General features: G+C 32.9%; 1 protein-coding gene across 2 annotated transcripts in view; it reads left to right on the top strand.

The window, feature by feature from the left end:
- Positions 1-26,598, top strand: part of LOC114329737 (protein tramtrack, alpha isoform-like) — a 133,667-nt gene extending 107,069 nt beyond the window's left edge. For both annotated transcript variants that reach the window (XM_050642888.1, XM_050642887.1), the window contains exon 3: positions 12,432-26,598. In XM_050642888.1, the coding sequence (XP_050498845.1) occupies positions 12,432-13,039 (608 nt within the window). In that variant the 3' untranslated portion in view covers positions 13,040-26,598. The remainder of the gene's footprint in view (positions 1-12,431) is intronic.
- The last annotated feature ends 1,130 nt before the right edge of the window (positions 26,599-27,728 follow it).

Here is a 27,728-nt window from a genome sequence, read left to right as displayed (position 1 = left end):
GGCAGTCTACCTCTCAAGAAATACTTCAACGTCGGAATTAACAGATCGACAGGTCTACAACAAGTATAAGAAGAAGAAGATTTGGTGCTGTATATTTTAACATTTGCATTTTTTGTACTCGCAATTATGACGTTAGAAATTTAAAAATACGGCTTCATACACGTGTTTAGAAAAAATGTAAGCAAAATGATAATTTCACGTATACCATTTACCATATTGGTAATACTTTGTTTGCTTCGTTCTTTCTGTATTCATTAACATACAAATGCATGAGTTTAAAATTATAAGGACGTGTGTAGACCTAACCCCAACAAGGATGGTCGGGGAGTTCGATCGTATCGAATGGCACGGTTGGGACGTCTGTAGGCCCTTTAAATACACCGATTCTATTATAATTATACAAAATGTTTCCTTTGAATGAGATATTTGAAATTAAAAATCGCACTAAATTTTCTCTTTTTTTTTCACCCCTGTAACTTATTAAACATTCTAGAAGTTTTCAGGGACTTTCGGCCCTCGGTAATAACGTAATCTTTCATTCTGCGTATAAATTTTTCAAAAATACTTATTAGTTTTCTTAGGATTCGAAGAAAATGAATGCATTTAAAAAGCATTGGAGCCGAAATTTTGGCCCTACCTCCTTAATAATCATCATAAATAGGGAAACCTAAGTTGTCGGAAGATAAAGCGCGAGAAATGGTATCTAATGCTGGTCCCCCTATTCCACCCACTCCTAATGTTCAAAAATATGGAACAAGTGTTTACATAGTTTAACTTGAAATCTTTTGGGTTTAAAGGACCAGAAACGTTCCATCAAGATTAAATTACAGCTCAATAATACCAACGAATCTTCTTTAGCAGCCTCTTCTGCACCGGTCCAGGACATAGACCCCTTGTGTTTTCCATATTCGCCTGTCTTAAGCTACCTGGTGCCAGTGCTAACCAACCAATACCAACGATGGTCTTGCCACTGATCGTTTCTCTATTGGGGAATCGTCTCTCGCCGTCTTCACTACTTTATTTGTAGTCATTCGGCTTATACGATCGTTCCATTCTATTCTCTTCTATTTCTTACCCAGCCGTTGATGTTTTCCATCTTGCATCTTCATCGCATATCTGTACTTACAGCTCTGTCCCATTGTGTCCTACCATCGATTTTTCTAACGGTTTTCATTTCTGCTGTTCCTAGCGTTATTTTTGTCGTCTCTGTGCCAGATTGTGTTTCTACCACGTAGGCCATTATTGATCTGATGACTGTTTTGTGGAATTTTTCATGATATTTTTATGTCTATATTGTTTCATTCAGGCAACCTGCGGCTCTGTTTGCTCTATTTACTTGATCTTCCACTTCTATTTCCAGCTTTTGGTAGCTAGATAGTGTGATGCCAAGATATTTAAATGTTGTTCTGAAGCTATTTAAACATCACTTGTTCTATTATCTTATCCTACTTCTTCTTCATGTACCATCTCCTCTAAGAAGGTTGGCAACCATCACGGCAATTCGCACTTTCGATACCGCTGCTCTAAAGAGATCAGCAGAAGTGCAATTAAACCAAGCTCTCAAATTGTTTAACCAGGAGATGCGTCTTCTTCCGCGACTCCTTCTACCCTGTATTCTTCCTTGCATTATTAATTGTAACGAGTTATAACGCTCGCCCCTCATAACATGTCCCAGATATTGTAGTTTTCTGACTTTAACTGTATTTAAAACCTCTTTATCTTTTCCCATTCTTCTCAACACCTCGATGTTCGTGACTCTATCCACCCAACTTATTCTTAATATTCTTCTGTAGGCCCACAACTCGAAAGCTTCTAATCTGTCCGAAACATCCTTCTTTAATGTCTAAGCCTCCAACACATAGAATAATACGGAGAACACGTAGCATCTCAGAAGTCTTATCTTTAAAGAAATTGTAATGTCCCTGCTACAGAGTACTTTTTTCAGTTTGTTGAAAGCATTTCTTGCCTGTCCTATTCTTGCTTTAATCTCTTCTGTGTACTCATTAGTTTCATTAATTATTGTACCCAAATATTTATATTTTTCAACCTTTTTAATTTGTTCTCCATGTATTGTTACGCTTTCTTGGCGCTGCTGAGCTTTTGTGATTACCATAAATTGTGTCTTTTTTGTGTTTAGGGACAATCCGTTTTCTTGGCTGACTTCTACCACTCTGTCAACCATTTGTTGTAAATCTTCAAGACATTCGGCTAATAAAATAGTGTCGTCGGCAAACCGTATATTATTGATTGGTCGGCCATTTACTTTTATTCCCGTGGTTAGGTCTTCTAGTGCTTCCTGGATTATTTCCTCTGAATACAAATTGAACAAAGTAGGAGACAGGACACAGCCCTGTCTGACGCCCCTCTCAATCTGTATTTCATTTGAAAAGGCGTTGTTCTCTTTTACCACAGCGATCTGATTATAATAGATAGCACTAATGATCCTGATGTCCCTCATATCTAAGTTTTTCTTTTCAAGTAATTCGATAAGGCGGTTATGTCTGACCTTATCGAAGGCTTTGTTGTAATCCAAGAAACACATATATACTGGCTGATTAACATCCATGCACCTTTGCACAAGTACATTTACAGCGAACAGGGCTTCCCTTGTTCCCATTGCATTTCTAAATCCAAATTGCGTGTCGCTTATGTCCTGCTCAAGTTTGTTATGTATTCTCCGGTGTATAATTTTTAAAAATATTTTGAGTGTATGAGTCATTAAACTTATTATCCGGTGGTCTTGGCATTCTTTTGCGTTTGCTTTTTTGGCAGTGTTATGAACGTTGACAGCAGCCAATCTCTGGGAATGATTCCTGTACTGTATATTGTATTAAATAAGTCGACCAATATTCCAATTTGCTGTTCTTCTATTAACCGTATTATGTCTACAGGTATTTGGTCAGGACCTGTTGCCTTGTTGTTCTTTGTTCGCTTTATCGCCTCTAATACCTCATCTTCTGTTATGTCTGGGCTGTTGTCGAACTTTTCCTGCTCTAGTACTATCTCAGTCCGTTCGTCTTTAAATAGCTCTTGAATATATTCCTGCCATCTTTTAAGCCTTTCACCGACGTCTATAATTATTTTGCCGTTTTTATCCAGCAGTATGTTTGATTTTTTCTTAATATTTGTGCCTGTTATTTCCCTAATTTTCTTATGAAGGTTTAAGTTATCATGTTTCTCTACCAACTGTTCAATCTCTGCGCATCTGTCACTATACCATCTTTCCTTTGCCTCTCTGATCTTTCTCCTTATTTCTGTGTGTATAATATTATACATCTTATCCTACAGCTCTAATTTAAATCTTATATCAAACTAAATCACGTCATATGTTCATGTATTGGTAATTACATGAAATTTAAAGGCGAATCAAGTTTTAACCAACTAGGTCTTGTATTTACGGTTTACATATCCACACTGCCACAAAGACAGGTGAGCTTATCTATTTTTGACAACTTTCCACGCTTACCAAGAATTTGACAACAACCACCAAAACAAGGTTAACAGAAACTGATTCATTTGAGAATACTGCTTGATACTAAGTTTCTGGAAATATGATATCTACTGACCACCTTTAAAACTCCTATCAGCCTACCTAGAAGAATAAAGAGATGGACTAGTGAAAATCATTGCAATTTTGAAAGGGATGTTCACTTATTTACAAAGGAAACAAAAATGTGCAAGTATTTTTAACTAAGATCGAAGTATGGAGTACAAATATTTATAAAAATATTTTCTGTGTTAGAAAATATGTATTGCCTTTTAATAAAAGCCTTAATCCAGATTTGTGGACGAACATTGTATAGATGTTTATACTTCTAGGTAAAGGTTTTGTTCTTACTTTTTATGGTATCTATATATGTATTTAGAATATTTGTATCAAATGTAAAATTCTGTATACCAATGGCAAATGACTAGATACTCATTGCAAATAGTTATATTTTATTAACCTTAGTATTGTTAAACGTGTGATTATCATAGATTTTAGATTTTATTCGATTTATACCTATTGAATGTTACATATTTTTCAATTATTACATGCATTGTTTAGTTATAGTTTTTTTTTTATAACAAGAGGTACTATTTTTAAACATAACTTTATATTATGAATTAATTAGAGAAGTTTCCATCCCTGAATTCAACTCCGAAACAAAATTAAATTTTAAACAGTGGTCAAGGATCATTTTGATAATCGTGTTTACATCAGTTCTAGGTGTTTGTCTATACTACAGTCACAATTAAGATGCACTAGAAGTAAACAAACCAAGACACATTAACTGTTGCAAGGAGCACTTCTGAATCATTTTGGATTTACAATGTATATACATTGTAAATCCCAAATGATTTACAAAGTTTATACATTCTAAATCATGATTCAGGAGTGGTACTTGTAACAGTTAACGTGTCTTGGTTTGTTTACTTCTAGTGCATCTTGATTGTGAATTTAGTATAGTAGTCTCATGTTTTAAGTTGCTCAGCTGTGAAATACTTTATGCGCTTTGCCGCGCAGAATACAACATTTAGCCATGAACAAGTTCAGAGTAACCGATAGAGTGCAGGTTGTACTATCTGTCTTTTAGGTACATAAAACTATCAATGATCAACTGATGGATGGTAGTACTAGGATTTTTGGCTTTTATGTGATTTCCACAAGTATGGAGGTGCTGGCCCCATGACTAAGTTCTTTCGCTTTCGGGACCATTGGATTTCTCTCTTCCACTTCGAACTGATCTCGTTTGCTCCACTCACTATTGCCGTTCGGCTGTAACCCTAGGCAGGAGCCCTTACAGGGCACTATCACCCGGATCAGATAAACCCTGGTTTTTTATGAGGTTGTTACTCCTCCCCCTTCTCATTTATCCGGGCTTGGGACCGGCAACAAACAGCTAAACTACTCAATTCACCCAGCCGTCATACAGGTGGAGATAAAGAGTCCAGAGTGCTAACCATTACACCATGGAACCGAACTAGAAAATCGAAGGCTTGAAAGAATACAAAATGACCAAATCATACATACCATGGGAGTCAAGTCAACTGTCAGATGAAATTTAAAGGAGACAACTGATCTGGTATGGTCATGTAGAAAGAATGGACGACGACAGACTGCCAAATCAAATTTTAAAATGGATGGCCAAGGAAAGAAGGAAGAGGGGAAGGCCGAAACAATCCTGGCTAGGCGGCATTCCGAAGACAATGTCGGAAAGGAACCTTCACCCTGGCGAATGGAACGACTGACGAAGCTGGAAACTAGGAACCAGAGAGACTATTTTGTATGCAACTCCTGGTACAAAAGTGCTACGATAGGAGAATACATGTACTTATTTGTTTTATCGACTACCAAACGGCTTTCGAATCGACTACCAAAAGGCTGTCGATAATGTACGCCATAGTCTTATATGCCCATTCTACCTAGCACATGTGTTGAAAATTCTGGATATTGTCACCAATGCTTCGTAACACATGTATACGTATACATTGAACAAGTATTTAAAATTGCTCTAAAAAACATACAACATGGAATTAAAGTAAATGAACTCTTAATTAACAATCTTTCTTATGTGGACAACAAAGCTATTGCAGCAGATAGGATAGAATATCTTAAAGCACTGGTTGCAAGTATTCATCATACAGGAAATGAGTACAGCATAATTATTAATATCCAAAAGACTAAATTTGTGCAGCATCACGAGCGGGCACACCTCATAAACGATCAAAAAATTGACAGAGTTCATAAATTTAAGTGTAATTGGATCCAGTCTATCAAGCAAGCAAGTAAAATCAATAAAAATAGAATTTAAGCACGCGAAATGTGGCTTTTGAGAAGATTACTTAACTTAAACTATCGTGGATAGACCAACTTACCAATTAGGAGGTGTTGTGACAGGCTGGAGTAGACATATAACTGTTGAGTGTGGTGAAACAGCGCCAGGTTTCTATTTTGACACTTCTTGCGTGGATCAAGGTACTATCTCTTAAAACTGAATTCTTATGGGCAAGATTGAGGGTAGAAGAGACCCGGGAAAAAATTACATTCCTGGCTTAGAAACATACGAAACTGGTATGATGTCGAAGATGCTGGTTCCATTTTCCGGCTGGCTGAGGATTGAAACCTTAGAATAGTTGATTAAGACAGCACTTGAAACGTCTACAGTAGTCTACACGATGCTAAACGTATGGCACGACAAGTAGACTTTAGATTGTGTGGGGTCATAACCGTTCATGTATTAACTTTGAATTTCACAACCTTTCTCTTTGTATAAAAGTGAGAATGCCGTGATGCTACGTCTGTCTTTTTTGTTGGTGTTGAATCGTGGACCTTGAATGCAGATATGTGCAGAAAATTGGAAGCATTTGAGATGTAGCTATATAGGAGATTTCTTAAAATCCCGTGGAGTGTCCAGGTCACAAATGAGCAGGACATCAGAACAATGAAAGAAGAACCGAAAGGTACTAACCACCATCAAATCTCGAAAGTTAGAATACTTTGGACACATTGAGCGGGGTTTTGAGTGCCCCTAGGTAACAAATTCTTTTATAAAGATATCCAACAATGTGTTTTTATTGAAAGTTTGAAATTATTAAAATGATTATTGTCTCATCATCAGCACGACTATTGTTTCACAACAAAATTAGGGCTTCCACGACAGCCTGTGTCCTGTGTAGACGCCACTAATAATTTTTTAAGAATGATCAATTGGTTGTTTTATCTTTTATGAACAGTTTATGTACCTGGTTTTTATAGAATTTGATTGTGGATTTATTATATTGGTTGTTCTGAAGCTATTTCCTTGTGGCATTTTTATAATCAACTATTTTCAATGGTAAATAAGCCACAATTTTACCAAAAAAAATGATTTTATTAACGTTTCGACGCCCAAGTCGGGTGTCGTTGTCAAAACACCCGACTTGGGCGTCGAAACGTTAATAAAATCATTTTTTTGGTAAAATTGTGGCTTATTTCCCATTGAAAATAGTTGATTATTATATTGGTTAATACACAATTTTCTTTTTCAGAATATCTTATAACGATTGAATTATTTATAAATAAAATTGTAGCTGAAATTTGGTGCTATTTTATAAATTAGTCAACAAATAAGCGATTATTATTTTAGATGGCGGGAAACGAGCATTATTTTTGTTAATAAGTTTAAACAAATTCTGCATACGTCCCCAAACAGTATTAAACCTTAAATGAAGTTGATTTTCTCATTTTGAAAGCTCATTTTTTTCAAGTATATTATCTAAATTAGTTGTTAATACTCTTGTAGGTCGTAATAATGTGTGCATTAATTATTTATAGTGACATATATTTATTCATAGGGATGGTAGCTTCTCTTTTGAGTTCCTTTTTGTGGCAATGAAATTGTTAGAATTAAAATAATTTTGAAAAATCTATAAACAAATTACTGTTAATAATTCAAATTTCTCTATACTAATGTTAGGCTTTATTTTTATTAATAACTACGTAAGCATATTCTGTGCCTATTTTGGATGTTCCCCAAAAAAGCTGCTAGATCAGTGATATTGTTCTGACCAGATTAGATTGAGCACTTAGGTAATATTAGCTTCCGCTCAGTAATATATAATCAAAATGTATAGTACTACTGAGCGAAAGCTATACATCATAAATATACTATAGATATACAGTGATAAGAGCCCTAATAACCGGAAAAATAACGCAAAAGATGGAAAATATATTATGATGTAAAGTCAGTTCTTGTACGTGGCTAGTTAGTTGGCTTCAGTCATAATTATATGTATGATGACGTCTAAAAACATTTTATTTTAATGTAGGTACCATGTTTTTCGTTTCGGCTGACAGAAATAAACATCAAATCTAAATATAAACGTCAAATAACTTAATCTCAAATTAAAATTATGGCGTATTAGCGGATTGTGTAATGGTCGGCAGTTATCCCTGAGCAAGAAAAGTTTTTACCTTTGTTTTTTTTGTCCCATACCAACTCCAAATTGTAGGTGAATGAGTGATTTTTCCTATATTCCGAGACGATGAGCTGGCCAAATACCCAAGTAAGTGGAGGCCAATAAACCAAAGAAGAAGAAGAAGTAGAAGACATACATAACCTAAGTTCATCTCTTTTTATTTTACAACGTAATGATGATTTCCATCTTCTGCGTTGTTTTGCCAGTGGGTACAATTTATCGTGATAATTTAAGGGGGTAGGCGCAAAATCTTGATCCAATGCTATTTAAATGCATTCGTTTTTTTCGAATCATGAGAAAACTAATAAATATTTTTGAAAAATTTAAACGCAGAATGAAAGATTATTACCGAGGGCAGAACGTCCCTTAGAATAAACATAAAGTTTCTTTGTTTCTTGGAACAATATTTTGCGCCTACCCCCTTAAGAGAAAAGTGACTTTGAAACGTCCAAAATAGACGGTTATCTTGAAAATAACTCTTAAATATTGTTTAATTTGGTAGAATTCTATATTCATTTATTTTCTGTTGTATCTCAATTAATCGGAAATATTTTATATTTGCCTTATTTGACTCGTTAAATAATTTTAAATTGGTCTACGCCTTAACCAGAAAGATCTGACTAATACGAAGCAGAGTTTAAACTCTCTTTCATTACTTAAAAAATTATACTCGTTTTTGAAGATACTTATACTGCAGAGAAGACACCACTACGTTCATTCTTCGATGTCAAAGTTTCCGACGCCTGAGCGGTGAGTGCCATGATACACAATACAATTCGCAGCTTGTCATTCGATACACAATAATTTCTTACCAATGACAAGTTGCGACGATACGACACACCCACTGGTGTATCTGTGATCTCTAGTGTATCGTGGAATTGAATTAACTAAATTAAATTATTTTGGAACTGAATTAACTAGAAACATTCAAAACATAAATAGTAACAATATAAAGATATTACACGTCTAATAATCTGTCAACTAACAATAGAATATACTTCTACAATCTATCTGAAACTCATTAATATTCAGCTTAGGGGGGGTGCTAGTGAAATTCCATAAATAAGAAATCTACCTGCTTTGTGGAATGATTCCTTGTTTACAGTTGAGTCCCTGAATCTTTACCCGTGCGTTATCCTTTAAAGCATACGAAATAATTCGATGATAAGTCGGAAATTGAAATTTACTAAACGCAACAGCAAGTGACAGTAAGTGACTTGTTGCGTTTAGTAAATTTCAATTTCCGACTTATCATCGACTTATTTCGTATGCTTTAAATGATGACGCACGGGTAAAGATTCAGGGACTCAACTGTATGTAAGTACACATTTCGTACAATAGTACCCCGCTGAGCTGAATTTAAATGAGTCTGTTAGATAAATTGTAGGACTATAACTCAATTGATAATTACTCATTGACCAGTCAAATTTGGCAAACGTTGGTACTACTGATCCACTGTGACTTACTTTTGATTTTTTATGTACTGAACTGTATTTATACATTGAATAAAAGAACTGACATTAGTTTCCTGTTTTGTCTAGTGGTAATATTCTTGCCTTTATTAGTTTATTAAATAAAAAATGATTTTATTTCAAAGCTGAACTGATGCGTACTCTAAGGTAATTGATGCAATTTTACTTCATTGATATAATATATTAGTATTTTATTTTTAAACTTTATGTTTTAGTTAGTAGATATTTATTTGCACTTCTTTAGTTACCTTGTATATTATTCGAAAGGGTTTACTACGTAGATTGTATTTTTTTAGTTGAATTATAAATAAAATTTAAGTTTGCTATTTTTTAATTGTTTTATTTTTTTTTCAAAGGTATATCTGCATGCTATTTTATTTGATAGGGGTCAATGTTTATATGACAGAATTACCTAATCATTATTTACCATATAGAATGTATTATTTTATAGACGTTAGCGTTGTTGATAGTTTTATAATTGTAATTCACAAATAAAATACGGCGAGCCTTTTAATCCGCAGATTCAATGGTTTTTTGATTAATTTATCAATTAGCAAATATAATGACAATCTTTCTATAATTAATTTGGTTGTCATTAAAGCGTGGTCTGCCGCGATAATAATCATGTATTCTGATTATTTTACTTCATGGTGTCCTCATAATTTCTTAGGTTAATAAGTTTTTTTATTCTATTCGTTTTCTTCCGATCCTTTTTGTACACTCTTGAACGTATGTATTTCCCAGTCGTAGTCAAACAGTATTAATTCTTCCTAAAATCACTGAATTATTCATACTTCTTTCCAAGCAGTGGTAGCCATTTTTCAGATTTTCTTGAATGATATCGAGTATTGCCATCAAATATTCATATCTCTGTGGTAATAATTGGTGCGGACAGTCTGACATGTTAGTTCATCATCATCAACCCGTACTCGTCCACTGTTAAACATAGGTCTCCCTCAGCTCTTTCCATCTTTCTCTGTTTTGTGCGGCTTGCATCCAGTTGCCGACAATACGCTTCAGATCGTCAGCCCATCTGGTTGGTGGTCGTCCTCTGCTCCGTAGTGCTTCTTCTCGTGGCCTCCACTCGACAATACCTTTTGTTCATCGGTTATCTGACAATCTGGCGACGTGTCCTGCCCAATTCCACTTGAGCGACGCGATTTTTTCGACGGCGTCCGCTGTTTTTGTTCTACGACGTATTTATTCGTTGGGATTCGGTCCCTCAGGGAGACACCCAACATCTGGCGCTCCATAGTTCTCTGAGTTATGCGAAACTTGTTCACTACGTTTTTTGTGAGTGTTAATGTTTCCGCTCCATAAGTGAGTACAGGCAATACACACTGGTTAAAGATTTTCGTTTTCAGGCATATGGGTAAGTCCGATTTAAATACATAGCTCAGTTTACCAAACGCTGCCCAGGCTAATCCTATGCGACGTGGGAGCTCCCACGTCTGGTTATCTCTTCCCAACCGAATTTCATGTCCCAAGTACTTATAAGATGCAGTCTGCTCAATATCCATTCCATCAACAATATTACGATTTAGCACCAGATTAGTCATTATTTGCGTCTTGTTGATATTAATCTTTAGTCCGACCTCCAAGGAAGCGTGACATAACTTGTTCAACATTAATATTGCATCATCCATACGATCGGCTATAAGGACGATGTCATCTGCGAATCTCAAATAACTGAGCTCTCCATTTATATTGATACCATATTCGTTCAGATCTGCCTTCTTAAAAGTGTGTTCTAAAAGGGTTGTGAACAGCTTTGGTGAGATGGTGTCTCCTTGCCGTACTCCTCGCTGCATACAGAATTTATTAGTTTGTTGATCAGACAGTCTTACGCTAGCCGTTGCATTGTGGTAGATATATTTTATCATGTTAGTGTAGCGATGGTCTATTCGGCATTCTGTCAATTCTTTTAACATTTTTTGTTAGTTAATCCCTATCAAATCAAAAAGCAATCTGTGCTACCCATACGGATAATAATGAAATATTATTGTTTCATATTTATTCTGCCATATCTTAACACCTGTATAACCTTAGTTTGGTCACCTTTCATCGAAATACTATACTTTCTTATTTTGATTATAAGGTAGATAATTTCACTTTGTTCGATTAATTGACACTTTTCGTTTTGTCTTTTCCATCTAAAACTGAATTTCCTTAAAATTTCCCAAAGTTCTTCTATCAGGAAGCATCTTCTTTCGCTTTCCCAAAATTTTATCCAAAGTCGGGATCTCCTAATGACAGTGGAAGAAATGTATTTCTGACAGTCATATTTGAACAAATTTCTACCTTAAAATTGACACTAGGTATATTTTGTTCTTGAAAGTTCACTAAGCTCAATATCTTTTTCGTTTATTGATCAGGCACATTTAGTCGCACTTTGAACTGGAATGAATCCATTTTTCAGACATTCATTAAAATATTTTCTGAACTAGGAGACTGTTTTGTACATGCTCTTGGGTGAGATGATTGGCAGAATGATAGATAATTATGGCGTGAGAAATGGATGGAAATTACAAATTAAAAATTTCTTAATATTACTCATGTATATAGTGTGTTCAAATTTGCTATAAAGAAGAGACAAATGTTGACAAAATGACAAAGAGCATGTTTTCCAAGAATAATTTCCAATAAACAATTTCCCATTTTCTAATTCTACGATTTGCATACAAAAGTTTTTTTATTTTCCAAATATTTGTACAGTAATTATAAGCCATTTTGCAAAAATTCTGATATTTTTTCACCTGTTTTTCTCTCATTTTTCCCTCATGTTGATATGGTCTAATAGGATTGAACAATCACATGAAGAAATAAAACTACAATCGTACTAGATAAATTGATACTAACACACCTAATAGGCCATGTGCATAAACATCTGAAAATGTTAAAAAAATGTTAATTGTAGATAGAAACATCAATTAAATAAACATTGACCAACGCTTTTTTTTATTTTTTTTATCCAATTTTGATTTATTTGAGTTATAATTATATACATTTTATTTTTAGAATTGCTGTCCCAAAAATTACTGATACCGAAAACAGAGTTGGCAGATAACGCAGAAAGTTCAAATTCAGAACAATCAAATCAGCGCCCAGCAACTCCTGCGTCCTCTCGTATTAGCACTCCAGACAATATTATAAATAATAACAATATCATGACACCTTCAACTAGTGCAGTAACACCGATACCAAATATGTCGAATCTACCGCAGAATTTCCAAAACGCCATGTCAGCACCTTCAGGTAGGCAACCGACAAAACGCAGAGTCAGGCGTAGAGCGACATCTCAGAGTCAAGATCCCGCAGAAGCTCTCACGGAAATGTCAGTAAGAGGATTGAATTTGTTCAGATACGCCTCCATAAACGAAGGAGTGTATCAGTGCACCGAGTGTGCAAAAGTCGATGTTCAAAAAACGTTTAAGAATAAGTACAGTTTTCAACGACATGCTTTCTTATATCACGAAGGACACCAAAGAAAAGTGTTTCCATGTCCCGTTTGCCAGAAAGAATTCTCGAGGCCTGATAAAATGAAGAACCACATGAAAACAGTCCACGACTGCTTCATGCCCAAAGATGTAGTTTTTCCCCCCATGGGATTTTTTCCCGCCTTGTAAGCAAATAACAGAGGAATTGATTTCGTACTTGGTGCTTCTTTGAAAAATTGAGCAATTTTATTTAATCAGACAAAGTACAATTTTTAAAACATGTGATTAACCTCTTATGGTTAAAAATAACCTGAAAGGTTCTTTTAATTTTTATTTTTCCAACTGCTAAGCAGTGACTAATCCAAAATAATTTTCAACAATAACGTACTAGTTTGTTACAAGATTTTTAGTTTTTTTTTCAGGTTGGATAGTTTTAGGGGTTTTGCAAATACTTTTAGAATAATCTTTAATTTAGTAAAACTTGTTTATAACAAACTTTTTTTAAGTAACAATTGTAGAGATGTTTATATAGAGAATAATTTTAAACTATTGACTGCACAAAGTAGACAATATAATATTATATTTTATATATAGATATATAAAATGGCCGCAGGCACACACAAATATATTATAAATGTATATTGTACCAGTCCTAACAACTTTCGGTTCGGACGGTATTCGAAATATTAAAAAATGGGTGAATTGTTAAAAACGAAAGAACATAAGAACAAATAATATTAAAAAGTTATGTGAAAAATGTAGACAATTTATATTAAGTAAATTATATATGATTGCCGACATCCGTCGCGGAGATGGCATTTGAAGAAGAATATATTAACACGAGATAACATTATTTTTGCTGGAATAATGGTTACGTCGTCTACTTCTTCAAGTGCTATATCCGTTAGTTAATGGAGATTTCCATCTTTTGCGGTTTTTAGTATTGAATGTGGATCCGTACATGTTCAATCTGTTACACTTTGTTAGCCACAATTTCTTTTCTTTTTTCCCTCAATAGTTCTTCCGTTGTGCGACTGTGGAAGTTTTAATCCTTCCACCTTTATGGTGGAGGTTGTGAGGACTTTTTTCATTAATTGAAAGGAGATGTTGCATTCTATATTCGAGCTCATTTCAACATCAATGTCAAGATTGTGTGTTATCCAGAAGGCAAGGAATTGAAACTTGGATATGAACTGTGATTTTTATGTATAGGATTATTGTGAGCGAGGACCATGAATTGTATGCATGTTTTTATTTTTGGTCCATTTCTGTGGCCTCCTCTTATAGCATTCATTATTTCTTGCAAGTCTATACTTTCAGCTATAATAACTGTGTCATATGTGCACTTTAAGTTGCACATACAAGCTGCTCTGCTAGCATTGTTAAATTGGTGAATGAAAGAGTCCCAGATTTAGCTGATTTTTGATTTTAATGTCAGAATTGTATCATATGAGTACATACTATTGGACTATTCCTCACCCCTTATGTTATATGTTTCAAGAATCTTAAAGCTCAGTTTATTTATTGTTCTCCCCACAACACTACATCATGCTGGAAGGCTACATTTTTTTTTGTTTTCGTTGTGTGTTGTGTGAAATAGTTGTTAAAATACCAACCTTTGTTTTCTATTTTTGGACTTAGCCTTCCCTTCTAAAGTTGTTTAGACAATTTTTTTCATGCTGGTCAGATAGTTGGAAAAATTATTGGGAAATACAGTTTCATAATTTTCAAAGTTAGTATATAACTAAAATAGTGCTATTAGGACTATATTTTCCTGCCAGAGCTTATCATTGTTGCTAACATATTTTCTAACCATGTCATATATTAGGATCTATTTACAGTAACTTGATTTTAGATTTTAAGTAAATCATTTTTTGAAAATTTCTACTGAAGCTTTTTTGTTTTGCATTTCGTACATCGTCCGAATATTGTTTTTAGGGCTAATAGTTGATTTTATCAAATATTTAGTTTAGGTGTTGGGACAATGAGAAACAATAATAGTTTTAAAATCTATTTTACTTCGCCATTGTGAATCTTATATTTATTCTAATGCTGTAAGCTTATCTTAATAAGTTTTTTCTTAGCAATTTGACATATCCCTAACTTTATAGACTTATACATTTTACTGAAACAATGCTGGTACTTACATTTTTTGTAAATACTCGAATACATAGAAACTTCCATAATAAAGACAAGTACATAGACAGTATATTACTTCACAAATGAAACAACCGTATTAACTAAGTATCTTTAAAAAGGGAACTGAATATTTGGTCGTTAAACGAATCACTTTTTTCACTTAACGGTATTATTGTGACTTAGGCACGACTTGGTATATATTCTAAAGTAATTTTGTAAAATTTACAAATGCTAATAAATACCAATATACGAACATTTTTGTATGAACTTCTTGATCTCTCTAATTGGTACAATTTAATTGGGTTTTATTTTAAATATTTTCTGTTTGTCTACAATTTTTAATTCTCCTAGGGCCAACACATACATGCGTTACATGCAAATGTAACGAAACTGCAACCCTCAGTAATTTTTGAGTTTCATTTGAGTTTACGCCATAGACGCCTATGAGAAACCACACATGATGAAACCATTTTGACCGTTTCAAACCGACGGTTTCAAAACGCACACAGATCAGTTTCACTTAAACCGGCGCGCGGCGTGCAATAAACTCTCGTTTGCGTTTCATCGGATTTCACGTCTTTGTGGGTACAACAAAATGGAATATCAACAGGAAGCATATCAAATCCTACAGAATACCCTTCTGTGAACCAAGACATGAATTTTGGGAACTTAAATTTGAATTAAATTTATTTTATTTTTAAATAAATAAAATATTTATTAATTTATAATTATAATATACAATTCTAAATATTTTTATTTAATAATTAGTATTATTAAAATACTAAGTGTCATTATTAAACGTTCTTGAGAACTCGAACAATCCCTCGTACTTAGTATTGTGTCTCTGCCATTATTCAACAAGTTCAAGGTATGTAGTTTTGCTCGTACGATAACAATCCATGAAGAATTCTCTATCAATTTCTTATAATTCTTTGGTAACCACAGACATACAATGATATTCTTCTCAATGTACAAAGAGATGTATCCACATAGTTCTTCTTTTACGCCTTTTTCTTTGTCGAATATATAATTACATAACCACCACTTCTTCATCACATAAACAAGACATTTTAGAGACTTCTGTTTTCACAGAAAACTGAAATGTTTGCGAAGTTTGAGGTAGCAGCGTGTGTTGTAAATGATTGAAACAAGTTTCAAACTAATAATTTCAAAGGGTTTCGTTGCAGTTTCGTTTCACCGTATGTGCTGGCCCTTAGTGCCAAGTGATCTGAATAAATATTTCTAATTCAATAACATACCTGAAATGTTCTGAAACTGTTTTCTTGTGGCATATTCAAGAAATCATATTTTTATATGGGACTAAGCCACAGTTGAAAGGTACATTTTAAAGGTATTATTTGAAATCCATAAGGAAAAATTTCCTGTAGCGGGCTGTATACCATTAATTACAAAAATTGAAGAAAAAGATCTTTAAAGGGCCACATTAAAAACAGAACGTTTTCGCTCTAAAAAGAGCATCATCAGTGTTCTAAGCAAGCTCTACATGCTAAGCCACCAAAAATACATGGGTTAAAACCCCTAAAATGCCGACTAAAAGCCTTACATTGGCGTGTTATATATTAAACCCTGGCGATGGGTGAAATTTAAGAAAGATATACCTCAAAGCATCATATGACTATACCACGAGCATTTGGAAGTTGGCTTTCACCTTTCTCTTTGTGAAGACAGGGAAATCAACTCAACCACCCACATGCTCGTGGTATAGTCATACGATGCTTTGAGGTATATCTTTCTTAAATTTCACCCATCGCCAGGGTTTAATATATAACACGCCAATGTAAGGCTTTTAGTCGGCATTTTAAGGGTTTTAACCCATGTATTTTTGGTGCCTTAGCATGTAGAGCTTGCTTAGAACACTGATGATGCTCTCTGTAGGGCGAAACCGTTCTGTTTTTTAATGTGGCCCTTTATTGGGGTTTTCAAATAAATATACCTCTTACACAGAAGATCTTTTTCTTCAATTTTTGTATTATTTGACATTTCGATTTCCACTCCAGAAATTGTTTTCAAGAAAGATTATTTTAAAACAGTGAGCTACTGCAACCAAAGATGCCTCAGAAGCCAATCGCTGTAAGTCAATTAGTGTTTAAAATGAGATGCTAAGCTGTTTCTGAAAGTAGTTGCAGAAATTTAAGTAGGTATGTAGTTACTAAAAACAAATAAACCCTCTTTATACAGGGTGTTAGTAAATAAGTATGAAACATTTTAAAAGCTATTTCTACATGAAAAATTAATGCCAGTTTGCTCTATAAACATATATCCGCAAATGCTTAGTTTCGGAGATACGGGGTGTTGGAATTTTTATTTCAAACTGCCAATTTATTTATTGCTCTAAGACCAGTTGAGCTATGAAAATTAAATTTGGTGAGTTTTAGGAGGTAGTTATTACGAATTTTATGACATACAATTAAGAATTTTGTATTCATCATTGGCGCGCCTACGGGCCATGGTCTGAATTATTTTAAAGAAAAAAATAGTACGCCACTGAGATATTTCGAATTAGAAATTATTTTTAAATTCCACGTCTAATTTATGATAAAAAACCTTTCTTGCCTTTTTTTCATATGATGCACCGTTTTTATGCAGAAAAATAAAACATCTTGGCGCATATTTTTCATTTCTTAATACATCATCAAGAACTATCCAATATAATAATACTAAACTAGAACAATAACAGAAAATATTACTAATACCATTTCAACTAGGTGCAAAGCTGCAAGAAATGTTTCAAAATGATCTCCTTTACAGGTAACAGAAGAATTTTATATTCATCATTGGCGCGCGTACGGGTAATGGTCTGAATTTTTTGAAGAAAAAAATAGTACGCCACTGAGATATGTCAAACTAAAAATCATTTTTAAATTCCTCGTTCAATTGACGACAAAAAATCTTTCTTGCCTTTTTTTTCATATGCGGCGCCGTTTTTATGCAAAAAATTAAACATCTTAACGTTCACAAAGTATTTGAACTAAGTTTCTATGCATATGGAAACTAGCTCAAATACTGACTTGGTAAGCGTTAAGATGTTTTACTTTGTTTGTATAAAAACGGCGCCTCGTATGAAAAAAAGGAAAGAAAGATTTTTTGTCGTAAATTGAACGAGCAATTCAAAAATGATTTTTAGTTTGACATATCTCAGTGGCGTACTATTTTTTTTCTTCAAAAAATTCAGACCATTACCCCTTACGCGCGACAATGATGAATATAAAATTCTTCTGTTATCTGTAAAGGAGATCATTTTAAACATTTCTTGCAGCTTTGCACCTAGTTGAAATCTTGTTAGTAATATTTTCTGTTATTGTTCTAGTTTAGTATTATTATATTGGATAGTTCTTGATGATGTATTAAGAAATGAAAAATACGCGCCAAGATGTTTTATTTTTCTGCATAAAAACGGTGCCTCATATGAAAAAAAGGCAAGAAAGGTTTTTTATCATAAATTAGACGTGGAATTTAAAAATAATTTTTAATTCGAAATATCTCAGTGGCGTACTATTTTTTTCTTTAAAAAAATTCAGACCATTGCCCGTAGGCGCGCCAATGATGCATACAAACTTCTAAATTGTATGTCAAAAAATTTGTAATAACTACCTCCTAAAACTCACCAAATTTAATTTTCATAGCTCAACTGGTCTTAGAGCAATAAATAAATTGGCAGTTTGAAATAAAAATTTCAACACACCGTATCTCCGAAACTAAGCATTTGCGGACATATGTTTATAGAGCAAACTGGTATTAATTTTTCATGTAGAATTAGCCCTTAAAATTTTTCATCTTTATTTACTAACACCCGTATATCATAATATGGGTAATATCTTCATAAATACAAACAAGGAAATTATAATATTATTATATAAAATAATATGTGCTACATCTCATAAGTCATTTTTAGGGAGAATGTGACTTACACCGTTTGACTTCTGAAGCATTCAGTTATTTGGTGGTTATTGTTTTCCAAATTGACGGGTGACTTACTTGGCTTCGGTCTTGTAGGCAAATTACCACACTGGGGTACTGGCATGTTGTGGCCCGAAACGAAGCAAGATATCAACAAATCGCAGGCATTTTGTAGATAAATTCGGTACAATTTCGGACCGACATAATCGCGAATAGCATGCCATCACAGTAGTAAAATACACTAGTAGTTGATATGCAATGACATGTAGTTTAAGATCAAAAAACAAAATCATATGGAGAACCATTGAGCAAATTTTGATCAAGAAATAAGCGTGGTCGGTAACAAGACGAAATGGAAGAGGAAGAGGATTCGACGAAAGGAAGCAAAAGTCTAACATAATAAAGCTGTTAGCATGAAAAAGCCACCTTTGAGGTCTTTTATACCAATATTTTGTTGATGACGAAAGAGGAAAATTCAAATTTTTCTCTCAAAGAACTCAAAAGTTCAAAAAATGTCAGGAACATACCAAACTAATACATTCTAATCAATTTAAAAATTATTTTTGTTCGTAATTTGTATGTTCCATTTGAATACGTCATCATTTTTCAACATATCCAAATTTTTGGGTTACAATACAGATTTTACTTTTATATCAGATCTTTTATTATCTAGTTATTTTAATAGATTTAAAAATTTTAAGATAATTCCTCAAGGAACTTTTAAAAAGTTCAGAAAAGCTCAAAATATATTCTTCTAAAAAAATTTCTTATCAATATTTTCTATTCCATTTAGTTTAATATGTTTGTTTTTTTATTGAAGCTACTGTTTATGGGAACATAAAGACTGAATCACATTGATTCTTCATAATTTTTCTATCTTGGAAAACAAATTTTCATATAATATGAAAATTTTTATTTTCGAAATTTTAACTTAATCATAATATTGACCCACTGTTTCTAGGCCTATGCAATCGCAATGATGCACTGTAGTAAGCACAAATCTTGAGATGAATTGACCCAGATTCAGTTTGGTAAAAAATTTCTATCAACAGTAAGACATGAAAAGATTTTGTGATATGTTGTAGTATTAAACTAGACAGCTAAATGGTGTTTGGAAGACAATAAATTTTGACAGATTGCGTTTGCAGTGATTTGTTGTTTCAGTAAAATATTGTTATAATGTATATTGCAAGGCAATGTGCCTTAATGCGTACAAACTTAGATATATAATATCTAATATAATCCGTTTCTGGTCATAGAAGCTGTAGCATAATATATCCCAGATATACAGGTCAAATTAAGATTTGAAATTAAAAGGCCGTCCGCACATGAAGCTAATAACAATAAACCAGTTGTAAACTTTAGTTACCCACCAGTTGCTTATTACTTACTATCTATTTAACACAGCGCCACTAGTTAATAACCGATCTGTAATACGTCATGTCAGTAATCAGTCGCCTCCGGCTGGACGTGCTGGTCGCTTAGCGACTAGTTTCAAGTTTGTTTTGATATTAAGAGGAAACAGTAGCGATCAACAGGTAGCAAAAACGCGTTCCAAGATTGCGGCTGTAATTTTGAATATTTTTTCGAGATATTTGGCACACGTATTCGTAATATAATAAAGAATGGCGGTACAGAGCCCAATTTGAAAAATATATTAATATGTGGAAATTACTTTGTAATTAAATACAATATTAAAAAAACGAGCCTGTACCGCCATTAAGAAGAACAAAAAAATACACTTCAAATAAACTTTTTTATCCGATCCCTAGATTTTGTGTCATTTTGGAACTACTAAAATTTTTTATTTCATTAGTAGTGTCAAAATGACACAAAATCTAGGCATCGGATAAAAAAGTTTATTTAAAGAAAGTGTATTTTTTTGTTCTTCTTAATGGCGGTACAGGCTCGTTTTTTAATGTTGTATTTAATTACAGAGTAATTTCCACATATTAATATATTTTTCAAATTGGGCTCTGTACCGCCATTCTTTATTATATTACGAATACGTGTGCCAAATATCTCGAAAAATATTCAAAATTACAGCCGCAATCTTGGAACGCGTTTTCGCTACCTGTTGATCGCTACTGTATCCTTTTAATATTTAATTAGTTAAAATTACCACGCGAAATGGCGAAACTGACAAAATAGTCCTTGAACATAAAATTAGTACAAGAAATGGAAAACATCTGTGCGTACATAACTATACCTTGAATGAATATTCGCGCAAAGAAATCACCGAAGAACAAACATCATCTCTAAACAAAGATGTTGAATCAAGGCCGGTCCAGTCTCTGATATTTCTAAGCCATGAAATCTGGCGCCTACCGGGAACCCGTTTGGCGACGAAAAACAAGCAATTGTACTAAATATTTATGTGATTCTTTTGACATCCTATAAAACGCAAGAAACTTAGCATCAATATTTTGCAGCAACAAACGCTCTGCATTTTATATTGTATATATGTAGGGGTGAACCCAAACCCTCCCTTTTTCTGCTTTTTGCGTCGTCTGTTATAATAATAAAGAATAATATCTTCCATTGGTTCCCATTGTTTTCAATCTGGTGTGACGTAGAATAATATTTGTAATGTTGTTTTATGTGCTATTAGATTGAAAACTTAGTCTTTTGCTAGCATTTGCCGCTAAGGCATCCCTGCCATTTCTTTCGTTGCAATCCGAAACTGCACGCCGGGGTTTGTGCTGGTTGGGTCAGAGATAGCAGCATATGTGCCTCCTGATGAAAGACTAATAAGTTTCGAAACCGGTAGAGGTGCTTGCTGAACTCTCTGATTGAACTAGAATATGATGCGCCTGTAGTTTCGTGTTGCAACGAAATTGAAAATGGTTATTCATTTTTGAATAATATCTTTATCACTTGAATCACTGGACATTTTTAACGCGATAATAACAATCAATGATATTTAATAAAGGTTTAAAATTTAAACACCTTAGTCAATAACAAAGCAGTAATCGAGAAATGACTCGTTTTCATTAATATTCAGTTGTGTATTGTGCGATTCATAGTTGGTAACCAGTTGGTAATTGTAGTTTCCAACTAGTTTAGTTTCTTTTTAGTAGCTTCATGTGCGGACGGTATAAGTATCTAATAATAAGAATTATTGTAGTGAGGTCTCTTGATTTACTTTTGAGAGTCAGTAAGCATTAGGTCAGCATTACTGGTAAAATTACAATATAGCTATATCATGTCTGTTTAAAGTTTATGAAAAAATCTAATTTAACGCGCTAGATATAACTATATGACAGGTCACGGTGTTGGTAATATACCAATCTGATGTTGATCAGCATTTTCCATGTGGACTACTACAGAAGAGGAAGAACCGAACAACATATTGCATTATTGAAAATCATATGTCGCTTATCTATGCAGCATCGTATAGATTTGTGTAATATTCTTGTAGACTACATAATATGTATCCTCTTCTATATCAATCAGTGACAGCTTTTGAAGTTGTCCTTTTCTATTTTTATTTTGACAAAAAATAGCTATTTGTATAACAAGGGAGGAAAGTGTTGCTTTTCCCCCCGAAAATGAAGTTTATTGCCCGACGCGTAGCGCAGGGCAGTTATCATTCGAGGGAGGAAAAGGCACTTTACTCCCATGTTATCATGATTTTTCCACCTTCCTCAAATAACAAGTCATTTTTTCATTTTTAAATAATTTATTTATGTAACTAACAAAATTAATTAGAGAACTAAAACTAACACGTAGGTACAGTAGAACTGTCAACTGTCAAATATAAGTCAAATTATTATTAATGTAAACATTGTTAAATTAAAATAACAATTTACTGTTTTTTTACATTCTGCAAAATATAGAGTGTTCCATAAATAAACGTTAAAATGTACAGGGTGAGGCAGATAAAGGGCCTATTAGAAATATCTCGAGAACTAAAGGTAACAGACTCATGAAAATTGGCACGAAGGGGTTTTGAAGGGGTTCTCATCTATTTGCTACTTCCGGTTATACCGGAAGTTGCCTATAACTTCGTTTTTTTAAATGGGACACCCTATATATTTTTACATTTTTGGATTCTACTTGAAGTCTTATTTCTTAAAATATGAGGTTTTGAATTGTTATACAGGGTAGTTTAAAAGATTACGTTCTTTTATTAATTTCGTAGCAATTTTCACACCCTGTAGAATTAAAGTAGTTTGACATTAAAAACTTTATCTATGTTCAAATGATTTTTAATATAGTCTACTATTGTCAGAAATTATTAGTATAGCTAATTGTTGAATTTTAGTATACAGGGTTGGTCGAAACTCGGAATGAGTATTTTCTGAGTTTTCTTAAATGGAACACCCTGTATTTTACTATTGTATTGAAATGATATTTTATGGTACTTTTTTATTTCTTAAGCATTCCCTATACCTAACTGCTTTAATTTGTGCTTAATTGTTAATCGCACCAAGAATCTTAACTACGTAAGTATTTTGACAGGTCAACCATTATCGGGAATTTTAACGATCAATCTAGATAAATATGTATTTATTTCCGAAAAATTATTTGTGACTGAATATTTTCAAGGCCAACCTAATAAAATTTCACTTATTTTTTGTTCCAATTAATGTTTGGCTTGAATCACCAATAACTCACAAATTAAAACAGTTAGGTATAGGGAATGCTTATAAAATGAAAAAGTACCATAAAATATCATTTCATTACAATACTAAAATACAGGATGTTCCATTTAAGAAAATTCAGAAAATATTCATTCCGTGTTTTGACCAACCCTGTATACTAAAATTCAATATATAGATATACTAATAATGTTTAACAATGGTAGACTATATTAAAAATCATATGAACGTAAATAGAGTTTTTGATGTCAAAGTACTATAATTCTACAGGGTGTGAAATCTGATACGAAATTAATAAATACACGTAATTATCTTTTAAACTACCCTGTATAATAATATAAAACCTCATATATTAAGAAAGGACACATCGAGGAAAATCCAAAAATGTAAAAATATATAGGGTGTCCCATTTAAAAAAACGAAGTTATGAGCAACTTCCGGTATAACCGGAAGTGGAAAATATATGAAAATATTTTCATTAAATAGATCACTCTTCAAAACCCCTTCATTCCAATTTTCATGATTCTGTTGCCTTTAGTTCTCGAGATATGTCTAATAGGCCCTTTATCTGCCTCACCCTATATAGATATTTACGTAATAGATAATATAATATTATATAGGGCGTCAATAAGTTATTTCATCAATGACATATCATACTTTACTTTTACTCCCTAGGGAGGAAAAGTACGACTTTGCTCCCTACAATCAGGTCCGGAAAATTATACTTTCGGTAGAGGTAGGTGAAAATAGCTATTTGTATAACAAGGGAGGAAAGTGCTACTTTTCCTCCCAAGAATGAAGTTTACTGCCCGACGCGTAGCGGAGGGCAGTAATCATTCAAGGGAGGAAAAGGCACTTTACTCCCATGTTATACATATAGTTTTTTCACCTTATTTGTGTATCTAACCAACAAAATTTATTAGAACTAAAACTAACAAGTAGGTACAATATAACTGTCAACTGTCAAATATAAGTCAAATTAGTAATGTAAACATTGTTAAATCAGAATAACAATTTACTGTTTTTTACCATTCTGCAAAATACAAAGTGTTGTTAAATAAACGTTAAACTGTATAGATACTTACGTAATAGAAAATAGATATTGTACAGTCAATAAGTTATATTTCACGAATGAAATACCATGACGTCACTTTTACTTTTCCTCCCTAGGGAGGAAAAGCACATCTTTGCTCCCTACAATCAGGTCCGGAAAAGTATACTTTCGGTAGAGGTAGGTGGAAAAATATTTATTTGCTCCTTAATCTTACAGTAACGAAACAGGAAATGAAATGCGTTTTTGGTTACATTTTCTCAGTTTATGACATTTCATATTAATGTAAAAGTATAAGTTCAAAAATTAAACCCCTTTATAGAATTGAAAACTTTCCTTTATTATGTCACATAACTTCCCTGCACATCATGACAATTTAAATAGCTATGATCTGTGAGGAGGAAACTTAAATACCCCCTTGGTAGCGAACGGGTTAACCTAAGGACAATGGAATCTTATAGTTTCTCGGTATAGCGATACACATATCTGCATAATCGTCGTTGTGGAACCAAACTGACGAGATGCCATCGTGTTGATGCTTGTCTTTGTTGTCTCTGAATGTGCATGTCTGCCTATTGATACATTATTTACATTAACACGACTCCAGAAAATACACATCACAAGTCTTGGACCAGAATTTCTCGAAAGAAACAATTGTCTTGTTTGTAGAATTCACTAAGTTCTTTGTATAAGAACACATTATATGAAAATGAAAGCCGATGAACAACTGGTCGCATTTTGTAAACCTGGATATCCACAATCAAATAAGGAGTTTATTCATTTTCCTGTATGAGTTATATTTATAGAAGACAATAATTACACAAAGTATTACAATTCAATAAAAATGGCTAGGGTTATGTTTAGGATATCTATCGCAGTGTATGTATGGAAAACCGATTTCAGACTTTATTGTCACGATGCAGCATCCTGATACAAATCTCAAAGTCTGTAGGAATCTTTATTGTGTCTGCTTTGCTAGAAAGTCTACTATACAATTTCATGTTTTCATCCTGCTTTGCAGTTTTATTCATTAATTATGCAGACTTTCTAAGTTTGATATGAGTGTGTTGTTTTGTATCTTATGTAACACAGTATGTAGAGCATATAAAGTCGGTTGGTTCCAGTATTCTTTCCAGTTAAACATAAATTAACATACGCTACATTTATTTTCCACGGAAGTTGTCCTGGTCGGAGCTGTCTTTGATTCTTTTGTCTCTACTACATCAATTGAAAAAAACTAAATCACCAATGTTTAAAATTAATCTACCTACAGCTATAGGATCAGTATGGATGGAAAACAAAACAAATTATGCAATAGATTAGAATCACTGTGTGATAGTTTTTGTTTTTATTATTTTTTTTGTTTAACGTTTGTTAGGCCAAGGCCAGTTTTCATCAATGTTCTTCCATATAAGATTGTAACTGCACATTTTATAAAAGTAGTTGCAATCTTTATTAGTAAGAATAATGTATCCTAAGTGCAATTAATATAGAAATTTATATACTAACGTTATTAGTAATAAGTTGAAGAATATAATATGTAATTTTTTAGCAAAATTTGAATTTGCTTTTGTATTATCTCATATTATAAATATCCTATTTCAATAAGATTATAATATGTATATGATTAAAAATTACAAAGGAAAAACAATTTACTTTTGAATTCTTTTTGTACACTTTCACATACATATACGCCTTTTAATAAATATAATCTTATTAAAACTAGGACTTACTATTTAATTTTCTGTCGATACAATTAGTTGTTAATCGAGCTGTAATTTTATGTTCTTGTGATCACAAAATAAATTATCGTTATTTCTTTTCGTATTAATTTTTCGTTTATGCTTTAATAATATACTGATAGTGACTTTTCATATTTGAATAATATTTGTTTTATATTTATCTTCGTTATTCTATTTTTAGTAACGCTGGTGCAGATGTATCTTGAATGTATCAATCACTATGTTTCAGATTTGTTTGAAAAATGTAATTTTCTTTATTAATAAATCTACCTCTAATAAATATATTAATCCATTTACGTTTTGTTTTGCATATACATAACTCCTCAATATACCAGAAATTTAATAAAACTATACCAGGTTCGCAATAATTATAATGCATAGACTTACGCATAATTGAAGACACGGATGCAAAAAAGAGGCAGCTCCATTTTATCATTTTTTTTTCAGGAGAAGCAGAAAACTTTACTACGAATTTTATTAATATACATATATGTTTTATTGATATGTAGGGGTAAACTCCAGTACATTATTACAAAATACGCTTTTTGGAAATTGATCGGATAGTAATAAAAAAAAAACGTTGGAGCTGTCCCCTTTTTGCACCGGAAAATTATAAGAAATATCAAACACAAATTTAAATCCGATTTAGTAACAGAATGTTTAGTACGTTCTTTAACGGTAAAATATTGCAAAACCACTAAATTTTAAAGAATCGATTGAATTGACATGAAATTTGGCATACACATAGCTAATAAGTCAAAGAAAAAAAGTGATATTGTGCGGATGTGTGCTATGGCCCTGGGGGTGAGTTTCACCCCTTCTCGGGGGTGAAAAAATATATGTCCAAAATAAGTTCGGAATTCGATAAACTGACTAATTCTAAGCGACTTTTGTTCTATAGAGTTTCTTCAGCAAGTCGACACTTTTCGAGTTATTTGCGAGTGAATATGTTCATTTTTCAACAAAATAACCACGTTTTAGACGGTTTTTCGAAAATAAATCAAAAAGCAAGTATTTTGTCGAAAAAAATATTCCTGATAAAAATATAACATAAAAAAGTGAAAAAATGGTACATATAAGAAGTCTGTAGACCTAGTAGAAGCAAAGTTGTAGCTAATGAAAAGTAGGTTCTTTTCGTCAAATTCCAAAATCGAATATTTCATCGAGAAATAACCAAAAAACGGAACACTATATACAACTTTTTTAAATTATTTAAAAAAAGGTTTATTATTGTTTTTTTCAAAAAAACTTCATTAAATTAATGTAACTCACTTAACATTAAAAGTAAGTGAGTTACGATCAAAATATTGTTGGTCCCTTTTATTTTTTGGTAAAAAGAATAATTGCGAAAAGCACCCCCTAATTAGCATCCCAAATAAAATTAATCGTTACCGCTTCACAAGTTACTTTGTTTATTTATTATT

This window comes from Diabrotica virgifera, chromosome 2 (assembly GCF_917563875.1).
Source record: "Diabrotica virgifera virgifera chromosome 2, PGI_DIABVI_V3a".
Lineage (NCBI taxonomy): Eukaryota > Metazoa > Arthropoda > Insecta > Coleoptera > Chrysomelidae > Diabrotica > Diabrotica virgifera.
Note: the sequence above shows the minus strand (reverse complement) of the source record. Positions and strands in the feature narration are given on the sequence as shown.